General features: G+C 38.2%; 1 protein-coding gene across 4 annotated transcripts in view; it reads left to right on the top strand.

Moving 5' to 3' along the window:
- LOC122548600 (CUB and sushi domain-containing protein 1-like) overlaps positions 1 to 20,647 on the top strand; it is a 2,407,075-nt gene that overhangs the window by 1,905,387 nt on the left and 481,041 nt on the right. For all 4 annotated transcript variants that reach the window (XM_087978377.1, XM_087978362.1, XM_087978369.1 and 1 more), the window contains exons 19-22: positions 6,441 to 6,557; positions 7,156 to 7,371; positions 7,991 to 8,179; positions 15,334 to 15,503. In XM_087978377.1, the coding sequence (XP_087834503.1) occupies positions 6,441 to 6,557; positions 7,156 to 7,371; positions 7,991 to 8,179; positions 15,334 to 15,503 (692 nt within the window). The remainder of the gene's footprint in view (positions 1 to 6,440; positions 6,558 to 7,155; positions 7,372 to 7,990; positions 8,180 to 15,333; positions 15,504 to 20,647) is intronic.

A 20,647-nucleotide genomic window follows, 5' to 3' on the forward strand; every position in this document is an offset into this window, starting at 1 on the left:
TGAAGGCTTTTATTGCTTGAAATTTAAAAGAAAGATAGAAAATACACTCAATAAGTCATGTAGTATCTTTAGGAAAGCCACGATAGCATTTGGCTCAAACTCTCTTCAAATAACTTAGATCTCTAATTTCTTTTGGATTTGATATATTAAAAAATAATTAGACCTGCTTCACTCTCTGCATATTCTGCCTGGCCTGATGAGCATTTCCAGCATTTTAAATTCTTGTCACAAATAAACTGGATCTATCTTGACTCCATAATAATCAATCGATAACCATTTGCCATTATTTTGATTTGTGCTTCAAGAATGCACATCTGGGAAAAAGTCTGGCACATTAAGCATGTGATAGCAGCTAGATCCTCACATGATGTAATTTTTAGAAGTTTGTTAAATATTAAGAGAATAACAGTTGAGCTAATGACTCATCACACCTTAACATCTATTGACCTTTTTTGTGTAAAAGTTAAGCTTGGTTTTAAATCAATGTCCACATTTAATGCTTGGTAAGGTAATGGTTCAAAGGGGCTTAAAATTGAGGTGACATCAATTCCCTACATTCTACTGATATCATACACATTTTACTGGTTGAGTGACTGTGTGGAGTTTGCACATTTTCCCTGTGTCTGTGTGGGTTTCCTCCGGGTGCTCCGGTTTCCTCCCACAGTCCAAAAATGTGCAGGTTAGGTGAATTGGCCATGCTAAATTGCCCATAGTGCTAAGTGAAGGGATAAATGTAGGAGAATGGGTCTGGGTGGTTTGTGCTTCGGTGGGTCAGTGTGGATTGGTTGGGCCGAAGGGCCTGTTTCCACACTGTAACTAATCTAAGCTAAACTCCTGCGTTTAAAAGGAGCAGATGCATCTGTACCAGCTCCCTAAGATCCTGCTAATTACTCCTGACCAAATGTAGTGTTATGATCACAGCTGATGTTGTTATTGGACAAGTCAAATCCCTGACAGAAACCTAGTTGATCGATCACTCTTTCAGCTGTTTTGGTCTTAATGAAGTAATCTCTCACTGAAACATAAGCACACAGAGCTGACGATTTTGCTTTAACGATAAGACAGATGTTTATTACAAATGAATATAAGATAAAATAGAATAATCCAAATTATCTCTTTACATAAAAAAATCATTTTTAAACATGCATTAAAGCTATAATCATATTAAACTCATACCATTTGTTTATACTTTGAAAAGGTACAAAACTGCTGTTGCACAGTACCCAAAATACATCTCTGCGACAGTATCCCGAATATCATTCAGATAGTACCCACACCAGTATTCCTGTTTCCAACATGTTGCTCAGTATAAATCAGTGTGACTTCAACTTTTAGACTGGAATTGTACACAACTTATTCCTGAAGCTATTATGCACCTGCTAAAGTGTATGCACTTTCAAGTGATCCCTTCACTGTTTTATCGAAACAATTCTGGTCTGAGGCTAACACTAACTCTTTACTCGAAGGTAATCTAGATCACTATACTGTACATCCTTCACTTCTCAGTGTCACTTTGCTACACAGACATCTTATTCAAGAACAGGACTGCCCAAATCAGCAGGTCAGGCAGCATCTAGGGATGCTGCCTGACCTGCTGCGCTTTTCCAGCAACACATTTCCATCTCTGATCTCCAGCATCTGCAGACCTCACTTTCTCCTACTGCCCAAATCAGTCAAAGTAAACCTAAAAGTCACACTTGATCTCTCTCAGCAATGAACATTTTCAGACTTTTTTTTTAACCATGTTCCACAATTCTCAAACAGACCTTACAGCTCCAGTATTTACCTTTCTGTGAAGCAAATTAATCTGAAATAAATAAAAGTCTAATGGGTTGCACAAAACCTTTTAATTCTGAAGCCAGTCCACAAAATATGTTTTTGGAAGAAATCCCATAGCTAGAGAATAGCTTAAAGTTACTTATTAATTTCAGGCATTCAGAAAACCTCCTTGTTGCTAACTCAAAAATCAGACAAAATAAAGATGAAGGAGTATTGGTGGCAGCAAACTACCTCAAAGAAAACCCAACCAATACTGCATATAGATAAAGGTGCCAAATAAGAAAGATGCCAGCAGTGGCCATATTGTAAAATATGACAGTAATGATCAAGGGAGGAGAGGACATCGGCTCCCCATCTTATGTCTTTGTATTATCAGTCAGTCACAACATTGTAAAAAATTTTTTTGCACCCAGCTTGCTCACTCCTACTAAAATGTAGTAACAGGTTCAAAACAAAGAAACACATCCCTAGATTTTCCAGAGTAAAAGATAGGGCACTTTTATTCCCTACTAAACCTGAGAGAAAATAATAAAACGCGCACCATCAAAAACTCACACAAGTATTTTTAGAAGGGAAAGTGAAGTTACCCAGAACAAACAGAAAGATAAAAGAAAATGTTGCTAAGTTCTTTGAGTTCTTGAGTTGTGTGAATGAAATCTGAGTCTATGATTGTTGTTTTGTTTTCTCAGCAGGAACAAAATCTGTAGAATCCTAGAATTCTTAATAAATGTATGTTTTCCCAATTTCCTTTCTCAATGAGAGGTTCTTTAAAGAGATAAGGCCTTTATCTCTTTCTCCCCCAAGGGGAGAGAGAGAGAAAGAGAGAGATAACAAGATGCAGATCCTGTCATTGTTAATCGGGTCTCATTCTCGCTCTCTCATTCTCTCTCGCTTTCTCTCTTCACTGAACTTGTCTCAGTCCATGGTCAGCTAATCACAACTGATTTAGGTTTATAGGTCAATCACTTTAGTCCATGAAAGTCTCACGCATTAAATCAGATAATGGAGGTTGAATACCTAGAATCCATGATAGTCCTTTCTCAAAACAAGATATAGAATGGAGTCGGCGAATGGTACTTTACACACTTTTCAGATTCGAGGTGCATTGGAGTAGGACTCCTCAGCCAGAGCTTGTTCGTTTCTTTTCCTTTTTTCTTTTTACTCTTTTTTTTCTTTCTTCTTGGTGATGTCCTGAACTCTCAGCCTCAGCATGGACTGAGAGGCCACAGCACAGACCCAGCATGTTGACCCTCGGCCTGTCACATTGGCTTCTTGGCTCAGTGTGGTGGTCTCTGCCTGGCATGCTGTCTCCTGGCCGAGCATGAAAGTCTGTCAGCAACTGACTATGACGGTCTCTCGATGGCTTGGCATGGCAATCTTTCAGCCTAGAGTGGCCTCAGTGTACACTCCTGGCCTTGAGATGATTTCAGAGTGGACTGCTGGCCTCAAGAGACTTGAGGTGAAGTCTGACTTGGTTAGGAGTCAAGGCCCAGCACTGACTAGAGGCGAGGTGCCATTGTGGACTGAGTTTGAACTTGGTTCTTATTCTGAACATTTTGTTTCTTTTTTAATGTATTTCTATGATCTATAATGCTGGACCTTTTATTTCTTTATTCTTTTCTTTTTATTCCCAATGAATTTGTACTTAATAATCTGTATCTAGGTAACTTTGTAGCTAAGATGACACCTTGTGTAAGTGGCGACTTGTAAACTTTTCATTGTACTCATTTGAATGAGACAATAAAGCTAATTCTAATTCTAATTAAATAAGGAAACCATTCAACCCATTGCAAATATGTTGCTTTTCTGAAAAAGATAAACCCGTTCATTCACATGCCTTTACTATTTTCTCATAATTTCTTCAAGTAATGTTCCGTTATACTTATGAACTCAGTTATGCATGCCTGTAAGAGTAATGGTCCAAACACTGATGCATGATTGACAGCAATGTTCATACCCTTCCATTTGAAAAATATCCATTCATTATTCTCCACTGGCATTTAACTAAATCTTTATCAGTGCTGTCACATCATTTTGAATATTCAGTTTTATCAACAAGCTTCTGATATGCAACCTTATTCAATTAATTTTGCAAATCTATTGCATTTCCTTTATCACTTGTGCTCTGCCAGTTCCTTGAACAAGCAACTCAGAAGTTTGTCGGATACAACTTGTTTTTCACAAGTTTGTGCTTATTGGCTTTATTTTACTTTAGATAAAAATAACGTAATCTGTTATTCCATAATATATAAAAATTAACTCATATTGACTTGTCCGCTGGTCAGTTGGTTTGTGAGCAGTGTGATTCTGGCAGTGTCATCTCTCTTATGAGAGAGCAGTCCTATGGTTTGGTCAGACTATGGCAGCTTGATATGAAATTGAATAGAAAATGTAAATTCAATTCCAGAAACAGGCCACACAGCCATACAAGTCCATTTCAGCATATATGCTCTAGCTGAGTAAAAATGTATCTGTGTTATTTGTATTTTTTATTTATTTAGTGGCTATGGGCATCATTAGCTGGCATTTATTATCTTTCCCAAGTTGCCTTAGAGAAGGTGGTGGTGAGCTGGTGTCTCAACTACTCCACGTGATACTGAATTTGACATTTTATTATTCTTTTGCATCGTGGTTTCTTTCGATTTCCCAGTTGGATTTGTTTGTGATTATCTTACCAAATACGAATTTTGTCTGCAAAAAATGAAAACTTCATCTTCAAGCCTGTCTGATCAAACCTTCGCATAAACATCAGAACCATGGGGTCACCCTTTAGTTTTCTCTTTTCCAGACTATTCAATCTTCACTGATATGTACAACTTCTCAATTCTGTCATAAGTCTGGTCAATCCACTTGTTATATCTCTGCATCCTTTCTGTGATTTAAACACCAGAACCATTCTAAGTGTGGTCTCATGAATGTTAAATATGTTTATCATACTTTCTCTAATTTTCATTTCTACCCTTCTTAAACACAAGCCCCAAATGATGGATTTGCCTTTTTGTTAAACTGTGTCGCTGCTTTTAGCATTATGGATATCTCTATTCCTTGTTCCCATTGCTCTGTTATCCCGTTCACAGTGTAACTTTCAAAGAGTCTGCTTTCTCCTTAATTTTGGATCAAATTGTAGCATGATATATGTATCTTTATTGAAGTAGTATTGCCAATTGCATGCCCTTTTTCCAAGTCTTATGACATTGGATAGAATTGAGATAAGGAAGACATTGAGTTTGATAATTTACATTGAACTTATATGCTGGAAATGTGTTGCTGGAAAAGCGCAGCAGGTCAGGCAGCATCCAGGGAACAGGAGGGCTTATGCCCGAAACGTCGATTCTCCTGTTCCCTGGATGCTGCCTGACCTGCTGCGCTTTTCCAGCAACACATTTCCAGCTCTGATCTCCAGCATCTGCAGACCTCACTTTCTCCTCAAAGATTGAACTTATATGGACACATATGCAGGAATCAGTCATGAATCTTCTTTATGTCATGTTCTCATATGAGCCAAGATTCTTGCCTGTTCACCAATGAGGCCAATTAGTGTGAACTTCACAACGAAAACATTCGTAAATGTGTCTCTTGACCTTGAGTTTATACTTTGATTTGCGCTGCTATGTTATCCCTCAAGATTCTTCAGCCAAATTCTGCATGCTGTTTTAAAAAAATGGTGCGACTATTTCTAAGAAGGATAGATTTGTGTAAAAGTGTTCATAGTGGGGAACTGTGCCTCAAAGACAGTACAGATCAGAGATTGATGTCACAATATTCAGTGAATGTTCTCCTTATATATGTTACATGCTAAGAGCACTGCTCAGGTGTGTTTACCTATCATGATACTTCAACTTTTCTCAAATTTTACTAAAGTAGAAATTTTAATTTGAAATCTGTTGCAGTCTCTTAAGCTGATTGAATATTGCAGCCACATCACAATGTTGTTATTCAGGTTGAAATATTAAATAAAGCACTGCAGTAAAATTCAATAGTTAGAAATTGCCAATACTGCAATAACTGACTGCAATTACGACAGTGAACTGATTGCTTACATTGAAAATCTTAACAGCAATCTTCAGTTTCCATTAGATCCTAATAGGCCAGAAGAAACCAATTTTTGTCTGTCTAAAGCATTTATACTACCTGCATATTAACTGTGCTTCTTGACTTGAAATTTTGAAAGTATTTATTCAAGTTCAGATGCAGGAGAAAGACTTAGCATTGTGCAATGGTTTACAAAAGTTAATTTAAAATCAGGTAGGAGTTATAATACAGAGAAGTTAATATTGAAATCATTCTTGGGTTATTATTTATACCACAGTAACTTCAAGGTGAACAGTTTAATAGGACAGAAATGTGCTGCTTTTCATTTTTTTCAAACTGTCAGCCAGTATTATCCCTGACACAGTGAAATGGAGTTGTGACAATACATTGTACAAGGAATTTGTATGAGTACAGATTTCATTTGTATTAGAGCTTTTTTTTGTTTGCTGTTCATTGAACTTTCTAATGTTGTAATGTACTGTTTCTGTTTCTTTCAATTTCTATATATAAAGATAGATTCGTGCTAAAATCACAATCTATTATTTATTTTCTGTCATATCCTAAGGGATGGGGCAAAGGAGTTGTTTCTTTCACAACTGTTACAAAAAGGCCTTTTTTCTTTGTTTTAGCTTTCTGCGGTGGCTATGTTCGTGGTACAAGTGGAACTATTCTGTCTCCTGGATTTCCAGATTTTTATCCTAATTCCTTGAACTGCACTTGGATAATTGAAGTTTCACATGGAAAAGGTAGATCCAACTGCTTTTCTTCACAGCATCTTCCTCTTCAGAGACAACACCCCAAAAATAATTGTTTAAGAAATTTAAAACTGTGTCAGTGAAAACCGCTCTAAACGTTTTGATCCATTATTCAGTTGAACCCTTGACGAATATCTGTCATCGCTCCCCAGTTTGGCTTCATACAGTGGTTGATTGGATCCACATACAGTGGTTGATTGGATCCACATACAGTGGTTGATTGGATCCACATACAGTGGTTGATTGGATCCACATACAGTGGTTGATTGAAACCTCAGGAATGGCAGAGTCGGTCATTCTGTTGTATCAATCTTTTACTTGGCAGCTCAGGAAGGCCATTGCCACCACGTCAGAGTAACTAGAGATTGGCAATAAATACTGCTAATGAAGAAATGTCGACAATCTGAAAGTGTTATTTTGTTTTGCATGAATGTATTAATCGAAAGACTATGTAAAAGAAATTAACTCTCTTTACGAATCAAAAGTTACTTTTTTAACTGACTGGACAAATTGGAATTGATGTACCAGTGCTGGCAGGGACCAATGTCACTTAAATCTCTGCTTCAGTATTTCTTTTGTTTATTTTCAGGTGTGCAGTTGGTATTTCACACATTCCACCTTGAGAGTTCTCATGACTACTTAATTATCACAGAGGATGGGAGCTTCACCAATCCTGTAGCAAGGCTCACAGGCTCTGCCCTGCCTCCAACTATTAATGCAGGTCTATTTGGAAATTACACAGCACAACTACGCTTCATCTCGGACTTTTCAGTTTCTTATGAGGGATTCAACATTACGTTCTCAGGTAGGGCACCTTACATTCACTCAACCTACTCAAGTTATTTGAAACTGAAAATGTAAATCAAAGGAAGACGTGAAAAGATACCTCTGAACATGATGTAAAGCAATCTGCTGAATACTGGTCATTTTACGACAAAATTTTAGCTATTACTCTGAATGTTCAAGACTACCAATATCATCATGATTAATTGAAAGAAAAATAAGTAACTTAAATGACTGGATTTACAGAAAATAGCAAATGATACATAAATCCTCTGCATAATGATTTACAAAATATCCAATGTTTTGTATTATGAGTGGATTGAAAATATTTACAGGCATGAACAGAGAAAATAATTTGGTGATTGTTATGAATTTTCATTATTTGGCAAAGTGAGGTTTCTATTGAATGGAATACTTCAGCTATAGTTTCTTATTGGGTAACTCTTCATTTCTGACAATAATATTGGAGAGCTGAAGACAAACTATTCTAATTATTCATTAATGTCCATTTCTATTCTTCTGTTTTAGAGATTATCTTTTGGATCCATCCAAAACCACCAATTTCAACAAATAACTAGAAAAATGTTTCATGTTATTGCAACATTCATTTGTTTTATTGATTTGGAGTATTCTCTTTGCAGAGTATGAATTGGAGCCTTGCGATGATCCTGGCGTTCCTGCTTTCAGCAGAAGAATTGGATTTCAGTTTGGAGTAGGGGACTCATTGACCTTTTCCTGCTTTCCTGGATACAGACTTGAAGGTGCTACTCAGATCACCTGTTCTGGAGGAGGACGGCGTGTGTGGAGTGCACCTCTTCCAAGGTGTGTGGGTAGGTGGTCACATGCTTTCATTTCATGCATCCTAAAGTTGAGTTTACTCGAGATTTTGTGAGGAAAAGTCCAGGCACAAAAATAGGCCTCCCTGCAACATGATAGTACTCACAATATCAATCAATTCCAATAATTCCTTAATTTCACAGTGACCGCTCCTGGAAGCATTTGTTAAAAGTCACATTGTTAAATTTGAAGAAAAGTTGATTATAATAAGTAAATACACCAAAGTTAATTGAGGTTAACTATGAAATCATGATGCTAAATCCTTGGATAACACATATGGGATACAAATTAAAATCCTGTTATATTTCGATTTCTTTTTTGGATACTGTTTGAAAGTTTTTTTTTTACACAATGAAGTACAAACCGAGATATGGTTCAAATTCAAAAAAGATGCAACTGCTGCAATGTAACTCAGGTGGGCCCTGAGCAGATTAAGAAATTGCAGAACAAAAGCCACTTAGAAGAGGCATTAAGGATTGCAAAGACACAAAAACGACTCACAAAACATACAAGTTGTGCTCAAAGCAGGACAAGTGGTCATAGGAATGTTTGAAACTGACTGATATGGAACTTCTCTTCGTTGGTAGCATGTGATTACTGAAAAACGTGTTTGTTAATCATAGGTTTATCTCAATGAGCTGGATGTGGTGGGAAGAAGGGAATAGTAAGTTCAGCATGGCTTCCTATGATCACATACAGACTGGAAGTGTGTCTTCCGAAATCTGTATTAATCTACATTGTATGATAGGTTCAGTTATGCACTTCAAAACAGCACAAACATGTGAACAAAAGTGCTTTGAAAAAAATTGAATAATTAATGACCAAGCAAACTCTTTGCATTATGTTTGTACCATCCATGCCATTATGGATTTTCCCTGACCTGTTTAACCACTGAAGGAAGTTTCTGCATAAAAGTAATGAAGCAAAACAGAAGAATATTCATATACTCTGTGTTTCATTGTCTAACTTAGGATGCTTTCCTCCGCCCCACAGGTGCAAGAACCACCGCATCCCATGAGGCATTTAATCACCAAAGTCTGGGTCTATATTCAAAACCTTCACGTCCATTTTTGACCTAAAATTGATCCTTTTTTTAATTGAAGAGATAATACTTTGCATCACCAGACTATTCTGTGTTCTCTCATTCTGTGCTTACAGTATGAGATGCGACGTCTATTTATATCATCTACGTCTTCCAACATTTCCTGAAAGATCACCATCATGGTGATCATAAAATATTCTTTCTCGCTGCAGAAAAAAAGTTTACTTCTCTGAGCAGAATCATAATGCAGAGCCCCAAGTGCTCAAACTGTGAGTGGTGCTCAGTTTCAAAACCTCTACAATTCACTCACTAATGTCTTCATTTGAGGTTAAAGCCTAAAATTACACATTTTTAAAATGTAGTCTCACCCATGACACAGGCAAATTTGTAACCATTTCTTTAACAGCTAAAGGCTTTTGTGTTGTATCTAAACAATTCAGATGAATAATGATCACTGCAGCTCATATTGTGAGAGAGAGAGGATTTGCCTGTTTGGATATTTCCATGAATACCCCTCAGGTGCAGCACAAATGTAAGAGATGGGCTGTTCACATTTTTCTTGAACTGGGTTACATCAATGTCATGAGAAAACTTGATCTGCTCTTGACTGAAATCTGTATGCAAACTTCAGTCAAAATATTAGTGAGGCTTTAGGCCTGTGTCTGTGGTTAAGATTTCTGTCCTTTAAGAAACTGTTTCTCCAAACACAAGATGAAGGAAATTTTGCTGTTATGTGCAGGTTGACTTGGGAAGGATTGGATTAGCCTCTTATTATATAGGGACTAGATTAGATTCTTATTATATAATTCTTGCATAATAATAATTATGTAAACCTTCTTATACATTATTTAGTTTCTGTGTTGAATAATTTCTTCACCTATGAACAAAAAAACTTCGAAATAAAGCCTGGATACTATGATATCCATACCTTGTTTTATTTGTTAATGGGGTGTGAACACTGGTGGTGAGGCCATCATTTGTTGACCATTCCCAAATGCCTTGAAGAAGGTGGCTGTGTGAGCCTCCCTGTGAACTGCTGCAGTCATGTATTCTACAAGCATCATCAGTATTGTTTGTGAGAGGGTTCCTTGAATTTGAACAGTGAAGAAACTATATTATGATTCCAAATGCGATAGTTCCAAGTCAGGATGGTGTGTAACTTGGAGTGAACTTGTAAGTGGTGTTCCCATCTGTCTCCTGCCCTTGTATTTCAAGATAATAGAGATTATGTTTAAAAGGTGCTGTCAAATTAGGCTTGGTGAGTTGCTACAGTACATTTTGTTAATGGTACATATTACTGCTGCTGTCTATTGTTGGTGGGCATAATGCATTTTAAAGCAATTGATGAAGTATCAACCGGGTGGTCATTTTTTTCCTGCATTGTTTTGAGTTTGATGAGTAATGCTGGTGCTGCGCTTAACATTCAATTGGAGAGTATTGTATCGCACCCTTAACTTGTGCCTTATAGATAGTGGACAGACATGGAGACTCAGGAAGTGAATTATTCATCACATAATTCTCAACCTCTGACCTGCCTTGCAGCCACAGCCACTAACTTGTCCAGTTAAGCTTCTGGTCAATGATAACCCTGACGATGTTATTATCAAATGATTCAGCATCAGTAATGCCATTAATGTCAAGGGGAGGTGGTTAGATTTTCTATTTTTGGGGAGAATCCATTGATAACCATCAGTATCTCTAACCTTATAATGGAGAGAAGGGCATTGACAGGTAGGTAAAGACAGTTGATTCTCGGACACTGCTCTTAGGAACTCCTGCAGTGATGTTCTGGGATTGAGGTGATAGATCTTCAACAACTATACCACTGTCCTTTGTATTAGTATGACTCTAACAACTGAAGAGCTTTCATCTGATTTTCAGTTACTTCAACTTAGACAGACTCCTTGGTGACTTACTTAGTTGAATGACACCTTAACATTAGGGATATACTGTCTTATTCCCCCTCCAGCATTCACTTCTTTTGTCCAGGATTGGAGCAAGGAAGATCAAGACTGCAATAAAAGCTGGAACCAAATGCCTTGGCAGAATGTAGACTGAGGATCGATGAGCAGGTTCTCGCTGAGTAGTGTTATTAGATAGTACTGCTGATGATTGTCAGAATCTGCCTTTTGTGCACAGCAACGATCTGGGCATTTTTCAACATTGTAGGTGTAGATGTCAAAGTTGTAGCTGCATTGGAACAAGTCAGGCTTTTGCCAATAAGTGTTGCCGTATTCCATGCCTTCAGCTGTTTCTTGACATCAGATGAAGTGAATTGAATTAGCTGAAATTTGGCATCTGTAATGTTGGAGATGTCATGAAAAATAAGACAGTGATCATGCACTTAACAGATCTGCTTGAAGTTGGTTGTGAATGATGAAGCTTCAACGTTTGCATTGACATGCTGACTTGTCCAACATTTTGATTGAAGATATTTGTGTAGCTTCCTTTCCTGAACATCTATTGATTTTTCCACCATCAGTCACAAATGGATGTGGCACATCGGCTTCTTTTGGATCCATTGGTTGTGGGGTTGACTCAACTAAAGCATGTTGCTTCTGTGGCTCAACATGAAGCTGTCCTGTTTTGTAGCTTCACCAGGATGATCTCTCATTATTAGGTTCAGCTGGTGCTGCTTCTGGAATGCAGAGTAATCTGCTGGTTTAATGGCATTGATGGATTGAGGGATATGTTACGGATTGCTGTTGATAGAACCCCAGAACGAGACTGTGTCTATTCTGAATGGTTTTCGGGCCAAACTATCCAATGGAGAAATTCTCAGTGTGAGGGTGGGATGAGTAATGGGGATGGTCATTCTTATTAATACTGTCAAGGGCAGATGCATTTGTGATAAATAAGTGAGGTTCAGATCAAGTAATCTTTCTCTCTTGTTGGTTCTCTTACCACTTGCCACAGGAAAGGTATGTCTCTCAGAACTCAGGCAGCTCAGTTAGTAGTGGTACTAATGCATCAGTGTTTGTGGCGGATGTTGAAATGCCCCACCTTGAGTAGTTTCTGTGTCTTTGCAGTCCTTAATGCCTCTTCTAAGTGGCTTTCAATGTGAAGACTGCTGATTGATGAGGTGACAATAGGTGTTATTCAGCAAGACATTTCTTTGTCCATGATGTCATGAGACATCAACAAGTTCAGAGTCAGTGTTGAGGTTTCCCAAAGTCAATCTCTATAAGTCTATATAATCACATTTTTGCCATCTCTGATAGGACTGTATTTTTCAGCAAGCTCCCCCCCAGCCATGCCCTTCCCTTCCCATTGCTCTGCTACTGTCAATTCTGGAACTGCTTACAACAACTGAACTCAAGGATTTTATCACTTATCAGCTTAGCTGGCACCCTACCTGCCTGGAACATCTGGAACCCTGACTTCTCACTTAGCTTACACACTTACCCTTTCATAGCAGCCATTAACATTTCCTTAGAGGTTTCAACATTCTCTCACTCTCACACACGCGCACACACACACACACACCACACACACACACACTTACTCACTCACTTGCTCAATCCTTTTTGTGAAAAAATAAAACTTGACCTCAGCTTAAAATATTGAAGCAGGACCTCTCACCTATAGTGCATCATCTAAACTGAGATATCACCTCTTGTACATTGATAGCACCTTTAATTATCTAGAGACAACAACTTGAAAGGAATCAGGATTTTGCATTTTAATCAGCAGTCTACCTTCTAACTCATTAAGGGACTCAACAAAGGCAGCCAGTTTTCAACTTATTAACTTTTTGCTTATAAATACTACGTCTTATACCTCCTCATCATACCATGCCTGAGGAGGGAGCTCAGCTTTGAAAGCTTGCGATTTCCAGTAAACCTGTTGGACTATAACCTGTTGTCGTTTGATTTTTGATCGTATCAAAATGCCTGACTGTGCTGCGGTACACTGAATTCTCAGAGCAGTGATCCCCATAAAAAGGAGGAAGGTTTGTCTTATCCTGACTATGCTGCACCACATAGGAACTGTGTTGACTTCAATATACTCTGAATGTCTGAAGTTCTAGAAACTGCTTTTTCTGTTATTTCTGATGTGATGCCAACTTATTTTCCAGCACCATGCTTATCTGTAGCTCTCAAAATATTTTTTCCAGTGATTATTATTTTGGAGATTCTTTTGTTGCAAGGTTTTTCCGTAGAATAGCTCATTTAAAATGCAGCAACAGTCAGATCTTGGAAGAGTTCAACTTCATTGAATGTCATGACCGTGAGAACTTTACATACGTGGCATTCAAAAATAGGCAATGGTTTTGGCTGTATATCTAAACATTTGAGATCATTATTTAATGTTTCATCCTATCTTCTTTCCTCTTTGCGCAGCACTGTATCTCTGTTTCGATGTGCACTGTTTCTGCTGCATCAACTTTGAACAATGACTTGTGTCGAGATCTACTCCAAAGTCAGCGCCTCTCAATTGGCCACCAATAGATCCCTTCCCTCAAGATTGCCTTTCTCCCTGTTGCTAAATTGACAGGGAATGGAAGCATGCCCTGTGCCCAAATAGAGATTGACATCTGAAACCAAGATTTGGACTCAGGCTCTCTGACTGAAAATTCAACATTTCACCAATATGTGCTGAGATGGTGCAGAATGGGGAAGCATTTCCTTTGCAATTATTTTGCTCCCCCAGTGGTGGAAAAGAGCACCTGCTTCTGCTTGGTTTCTCAGAACAGAATTGGACATTCTTGTGCCACTGTATTCTAGTGCCACAGCATGGTGGCTATTGTTGTCCAATTCTGGTCTGAGAAACCAAGCAGAACCAACCATGCGTTCTTTTCCACCACTGGGGGAACAGAATAATTGCAAAGGAAATGCATCCCACTTTTGCACACATGTCACCTGACAGCTGACTCAAAGCAGTAATTGAAAATGTGTTGCTGGAAAAGCGCAGCAGGTCTGGCAGCATCCAGGGAACAGGAGAATCGACCTTTCGGGCATAAGACCTTCTTCAGGAATGGCTTATGCCCGAAACGTCGATTCTCCTGTTCCCTGGATGCTGCCTGACCTGCTGCGCTTTTCCAGCAACACATTTTCAGCTCTGATCTCCAGCATCTGCAGACCTCACTTTCTCCTCAAAGCAGTAATTGCAAAGGTTGGATACATCCGCATTCTTGGCTGCAGCTACTGTGTTTTCCAGGGACCCAGAGAGTTGTGTTATTGGATATCTTTGACCAGAATTACCAGAAAACTGTGAAAAAGAAATTAAATTCAAAATTTAGTTTAAGAATAATTTTGTGATAAATGACAGTGTAACGGTGTGCTTTTCAAACTGTGATCTGATGATGGCCATATGCAGGTGCAGAGTACAGTTAGATTGTACACACATATAATAAAAATGTTCTAACATTCATTAAGTGTAGTGCATGACTAACAGCAATCCTAAAGAGAATGCACCCTCACCTACTAGATGCATAATGTCCATGATCCTGGGATGTGGTGTTCCATTTACTATGTTAACAGATTTCTTGCAGTTTCCACATCATTTCATAATTAAGAGAATCTGCAAGAAAATATGAACTGATGGGTTTTGCTGACAAACATGGAGTCTCCAAATAATGTACAGTAAGATGGTACTTCGAGTAATGGTGGAAATGAATTGGGTAGCATTGCATGAGCTGCAGTTGATTATTTGCAATCTTATCTTTATGCTGAAACACGTTTGATAATGAATCTCTTCAACCATATTAAGTAGTTATTTAAAAGTTCACATGTTACTGTTAGGATTCCAAAATTATCTTGTTTTCTGCATAATTACCCACAGCTAATCTTGCAGCTAATAAGCTGAATAAATGGTTCATTTTGGTGATTTTTAAATATTATGGTTAATGGTGCTTACAACTCACAGAAAAAGTTCACAATTTCCACTTCAAATCTAGGATTTTTGCTGTCTCTTGTGTCACATAATTGACACTAAATATATGGGCTGTATGATGATGTTATATGGGAATCCTGGAGGGTATTTTTGCAGCAGACAACAATTATAAGTAGTATTATGTAATTGAGTTGTAATTGGTGTATTTTTTTTCTCTGCATTTACTCTAAAAGGTGTTTTAATTGCTTGCACTTTGTATTTGTGACTTAGCTGAATGTGGAGCCTCTGTATCAGCGACAGAAGGTACTCTCCTGTCACCAAATTACCCAGCCAACTATGACAACAATCATGAATGCATCTATAGAATAGAGACACAGTCAGGGAAAGGAATCCGCCTTCGAGCCAAGATGTTTGAACTTCAACAAGGCGATGTTGTCAAGGTAACAGTGACCTCAGCAGATGTAGTTTCTTTTTATATAAAATAAGCTAATCAATAGTTTCACTCGTACTGCAGAATTTCGGCATGCTGTACATGCTGAAAGTAAAATTATACAAGTGGATTACTTGAACCAATTTGAACCCACACATTGATTGACGAACTTGTTTCAAACAAGGCGTCATTGGTTTTCAAACTTAATTTAGATATTTGAACTTTAAATGGTTCTTATTTCTATTTGAAATATAATCAATTAAAACTCTGACAAAAATGTGATCAATGAACCATAGCCAGGAGGTTTCCAAGTTTAATTTTTAAAACCTTGTGAACTAACTGAAATTAGTTGAATTGGTGGCTGGAGCCTCCATTGCATTAGATTAGAGAGGAGAAATTGCAAGCTAGGGTTCCCAGAGGTTCCTTCACTCCTCTGTCTCTAATCACCTTTTTTGGTGATACTCACTGTTCAGTCTTGTGTAAAATGAAAATTTAAAAAAAACGTTGTGCATATCTATTGCACATTTCATATCCTGAGAATGCTCTGCATTTTGCTTTTCTCAATTTTTTTTTCTTTCTCGACGTAGCCTTTTCTGAAGTAGAGTCATTCCAGGGTAATAATCTAGTGGTGAGATGAACACTCCGATATTTTATCAGAATGCAAGTTTGTGCCATTTGTGACAAAGTTGCGGTTTTTAGGACAAAACTCAAGTGCTGCAGAAACTCAGCAGATCTTGCAGCATCGTTTTCTTTTAGTTTGCTCATTGAATATAGACGTCACTGGTTGAGACAGCATTTATTGTCCATTCCTTGCTGCCCTTAATAAGGTGGTGGTGAACTACCTTCTTGAACTGCTACAGTCCATATGCAATAGATCTACAATACTGTCAAGGTGGGAATTCCAGGCTTATGACTCGGTGACACAGAAGAAATGGTAATATATTTCAAGTTAGGATGATGAGAGATTTGGAGGGGAATTTGCAGGTGGTTCACATGTATCTGTTGCCTTTGTCCTTCTTGATGGTATTGGTCATGGCTTTATAAGGTCCTGTCTAAAGAGACTTTGTGAACTTCTGCAATGCGTCTTGTAAATGATACACACTGCTGTTACTGACCACTTCTGGTGGAGGGATTGGATCTTTGTGGATGTGTTGCCAATCAAGCAGCTGCTTCGACCTGGATCGTGTCAAGGTTCCTGAATGTTGGTTGAGCTGCAGGCAAGTAGGGAGTATTCCATCACAGTCCTGTCCTGGCCTTGAAGATGGTGAGCTACTCGCTCCAGGATTCCTAATAACCATCATACTTATATGACTAATACAGTTCAGTTTCTGGTCAATGATAACTCCAAGGATGTTGGTAATGGAGGATTCAGTGATAGTGATACCATTAAATGACAAATGGCAATTGCTTATTGCTCCTTTGTTAGAAATAGTCATTGCTCGGCACCTATATAATGTGAACGTTACTTAACACTTGTCAGCCTAAGCCTGGATATTGTCCAGGTCTTGTTCCATTTGTGCATAGACTGCTTCAGTCACGAATGGTACTGAATATTGTGTAGTCATCTGCAAACATCCCTACTTCAGATCTTTTGATGGAAGGAAGCTCATTAGTGAAGCAGTTGGAGACTCTTGGGCCAAGGACTGCAGAAAGTGAAACACTGTTAACACTTTAATTCGGGAAGCACTTTCTGTTTTTCATCTCCAGCACCCACAGTAGGTGGCTTCTTTTGAACCATTTTTAGGATGCAGTGTGTGTGTCTCCACTTCTCTTTTGTGAGAGAGTTGTTTTGAAAAAGAAGGATTACTTTACTTTAACTATTCAATGGCAGCGAGTGATGAAATCCACTTGTTGTATTTCCAACTGCTCAAAAGTAAATGATCGAGTTTCCATTGATGGATTTTATCTCTGATGTGGAGGTGCAGGTGTTTGACTGGTGTAGATAAGGTCAGAAGTCATACCACACCAGGTTGTAGTCCAACAGGCTTATTTGAAATGACAAACTTCCAGAGTGCTGCCCCTTCATCAGGTGAAATGAAGAAAAGCATACAGGCACAGAATTTATCGGCAGGGAGATCAATGGGCAGAGAGATCAAAAGATCGTTCATATAGTGTGAATGCAGTGTCAAATAACAAGTCTCTGCAGGTGATCAAAAGTGTCAGACGATGTGCATAAAGTATCAATATCCAAATAGCGAGTGAAGGGGATGACCTGTAATCCAATTAATTGATGCAGAGAGATAATTTGAGAAAAATAAAAATAATGTGGTACTGGAGACAAACCAGATGACTGGAATAATATGATAGTTGGAAGGGTCACAAGTCGAGGTATATAGCCAAAGTGACAAGTCATCCAAAATTGTACAATCTAATTAAGGTGGAGAGGTCATAGCAAGTTTTCAAAGACAGTAAGGAAGATTTTACAAATACAAAACAGTGTGGTGGTGTTATGTGTAGCACGACATGAATCTAAGGTCAGGGTTGAGGCTGTCTTCATGGGTACAGAACTTGGCTATCAGTTTCTACTTGGTGATGCTGTTTTGTAGTGTATCTTGAAGGTCACCTATAAATTCTGTGCCTGTATGCTTTTCTTCACTTCTCCTAACGAAGGGGCAGTGCTCCAAAAGTTGTGATTTCAAATAAATCTGTTGGACTCTAACCTGATGTCATGAGTTTTTAATCTCAGCATGCACAGTTCCCCACTTCTCATCTGCACTGAAACAAGCATTTATTGTTTGGGCTAAAAGTTTTTTTGTTATTTTGTTAGAATAACCATTGCATTGAGGCGAAGACAGTTTCAAACCAAAATCTTTTACATAATCTCAAACTAAGGGGTGTTAATTGTGTTTTGTTACTGTTGTAAAGATAATGATTCTGAAGTGGTTTGTGTTCTAATTACATTGGCTCCACCTCTTGTATTGATGTCACACTGAGTCTGTGGAAGGGGACAAAGTGCTCCAGTCAAGCCTTGGTAAGGAGAAGCCACATCTGTGCAAGGTGCCTAAGGTGCTAGTAATTATGCCTGACCAAATGTTGGATTTAGTATGATTATGCATTAACTAAGAACAGAGCTTCTTCTGTAGATACCATACAGTGGTGTGTTCTCAATCGGTATTTACTCAATAGGCTCTGGGCAAACAAGGATCGGTAGTAGTGAACTAACTCAAACAACCCTTACCCAATACCACATAGAGGTAGCATATACCACAAGGTTCCAGAAATGCTCCAATATCACAATTAAGATCACTTATTTAGAATGTATCCCTTTATTACCTTTCCCCATTTATATCACAATTTATTAATAGTTGCACATTTTCTTTTTATTGTTGCCCCTCACATTGATTGGGTCACAGCGGAGTCTCTGTCACTTTCACAGAGTTATGTCCTGATCTTTGATAATCAGCTGTTAATTACCAGAGGCAGCTGGCCCAGCGAGGAACACTAGGCACTGTTGGATCAAGACAGCCATCCTGAGAAAATTCTGGAGATATTTACACATTCAAATGAAATTTATTTAATTTTAATTGGTATAATTTCATTTAGTGAGGCAGCTTGCTGCTTGTTTTTCCCCTTTCTTTCTGAACAACGTTGTTATTCAGATGGGATGATGACAGAGCTGTCTTCGGTGGATTTGGCCTTGTTGCAGCCCTGGAAGTAGCTTTTCAAGAGGTCCAAGATGTAATGCTCTATTTCCTTTCCTTAGAGTTGATATCTGCCTCAGATGTACAATGTCATCAACATAGACAACCTTCTGGAATTTGTGCAAGAACCAGTAAATTCAGTCTAAGTTAACTGGCAATTTGAGGAGACATAAGAGTGAGTTTTGTACAGTGAGTTGTTAATGATTTGACACACTATGAAGCAGAATGTTATTGTTATTGTACAGTTCAAGAGTTGCAGGTTTTTTTTCTCCATGCCAGTACTCTTCTGTTTCTTTCTTGTGTCAGCTTGCCCTGTGGGAGATGGCAGCATAACAATGCTGCACTGTGTGTGGGTGATGCAGCTTCCATAGTTGAATAGTTGGAGATGGGAAGAGGGAGCCAATCAGGATGGTAGCATTGATAGTTTTGTGAGGATAAGATGAAGTATCTGGATGTTTATACAAGAGCCCTAAGTATTAAGTCTGTGGATAGCTGAATAATGGTGTTCTATTTTCTACATTTAAAATTGCAGTATTGACAGACAGCATTGGCCTCATTTCGTTCATGACAATTGCCCTTTATTCTGGACAGGATTTCTTAAAGAGTATATACTTGACTCTTTGATGAATGCAAAGGCAGTCTGCAGTTCCTTTGTGCTTGTTTCACAATTCAGTAAGATCATCACTATTGATCTCTCTCTCCATTCCAACTTTGCGGTTGTTCTCAATGTCCGTTAATTCTTTCAATGTTCAAAGGTTGATTAACCTCTATTGATCTATGACTTCAATACACTATATAACTAGACATCCATCTCTGCCTGAGATATGGAAATCCAAACAGTCATAATGTTTTGAGTGAAGACATTTCTCCTTACATCAGTCATAAATGGCTGACCCCTTTCTCTGAGACTGTGATCCATTGTTTTAGTCTTGACTTCTCTGCAGCTGTTCTGTGAAGCTAGACAACAAATCTATATGGGCTTTCTCTAATAAGCTGAAAGTTTTCAAGCTATTCAGTCACCTCTTCTCAGTTTCCAGCAATTCCCTGATAATAAACATTGATTATTTGAGGATCAATGAAGCTTAGCTTTACGATGGGGAAGAGTAAGGAGGCAGACTGATTCTATTTTAGCTGGAAACAGGGATTGAAGTTTGGCAATATTCTGAAGGACAGTCAAGTCAAGCAAATACACATGCACCCACACTCTCTCTCTCTCTCTTTCCTGATATTCTCATCAAGAGGAACTGTCTCTGAATTAAGATTATTGCTCAGTACAAATCTTATGAAATGTTGTAACCTACAACATAAACGGAAAGTGCTGGAGCGACTCAGCATCACAGGTGTTGGCAGACCTGCTGAGTTTCTCCAACAATTTCTGTTTTTGTTCCAGAGTTCCAATATCCACAGTTTAGCTTAATGTTCTCGCCTATTTTTCAAAGCTGAAAAACACTTGATCTTAGGGATTTATAGCTCTTTAGTCCATTTATTTCTTCATTACTATTATTTTTCTCAA

The sequence above is a fragment of the Chiloscyllium plagiosum genome, unplaced genomic scaffold (assembly GCF_037043375.1).
Source record: "Chiloscyllium plagiosum isolate Xiang-an unplaced genomic scaffold, Cpla_swu_hap1 HiC_scaffold_3, whole genome shotgun sequence".
In the NCBI taxonomy this organism is placed as follows: domain Eukaryota; kingdom Metazoa; phylum Chordata; class Chondrichthyes; order Orectolobiformes; family Hemiscylliidae; genus Chiloscyllium; species Chiloscyllium plagiosum.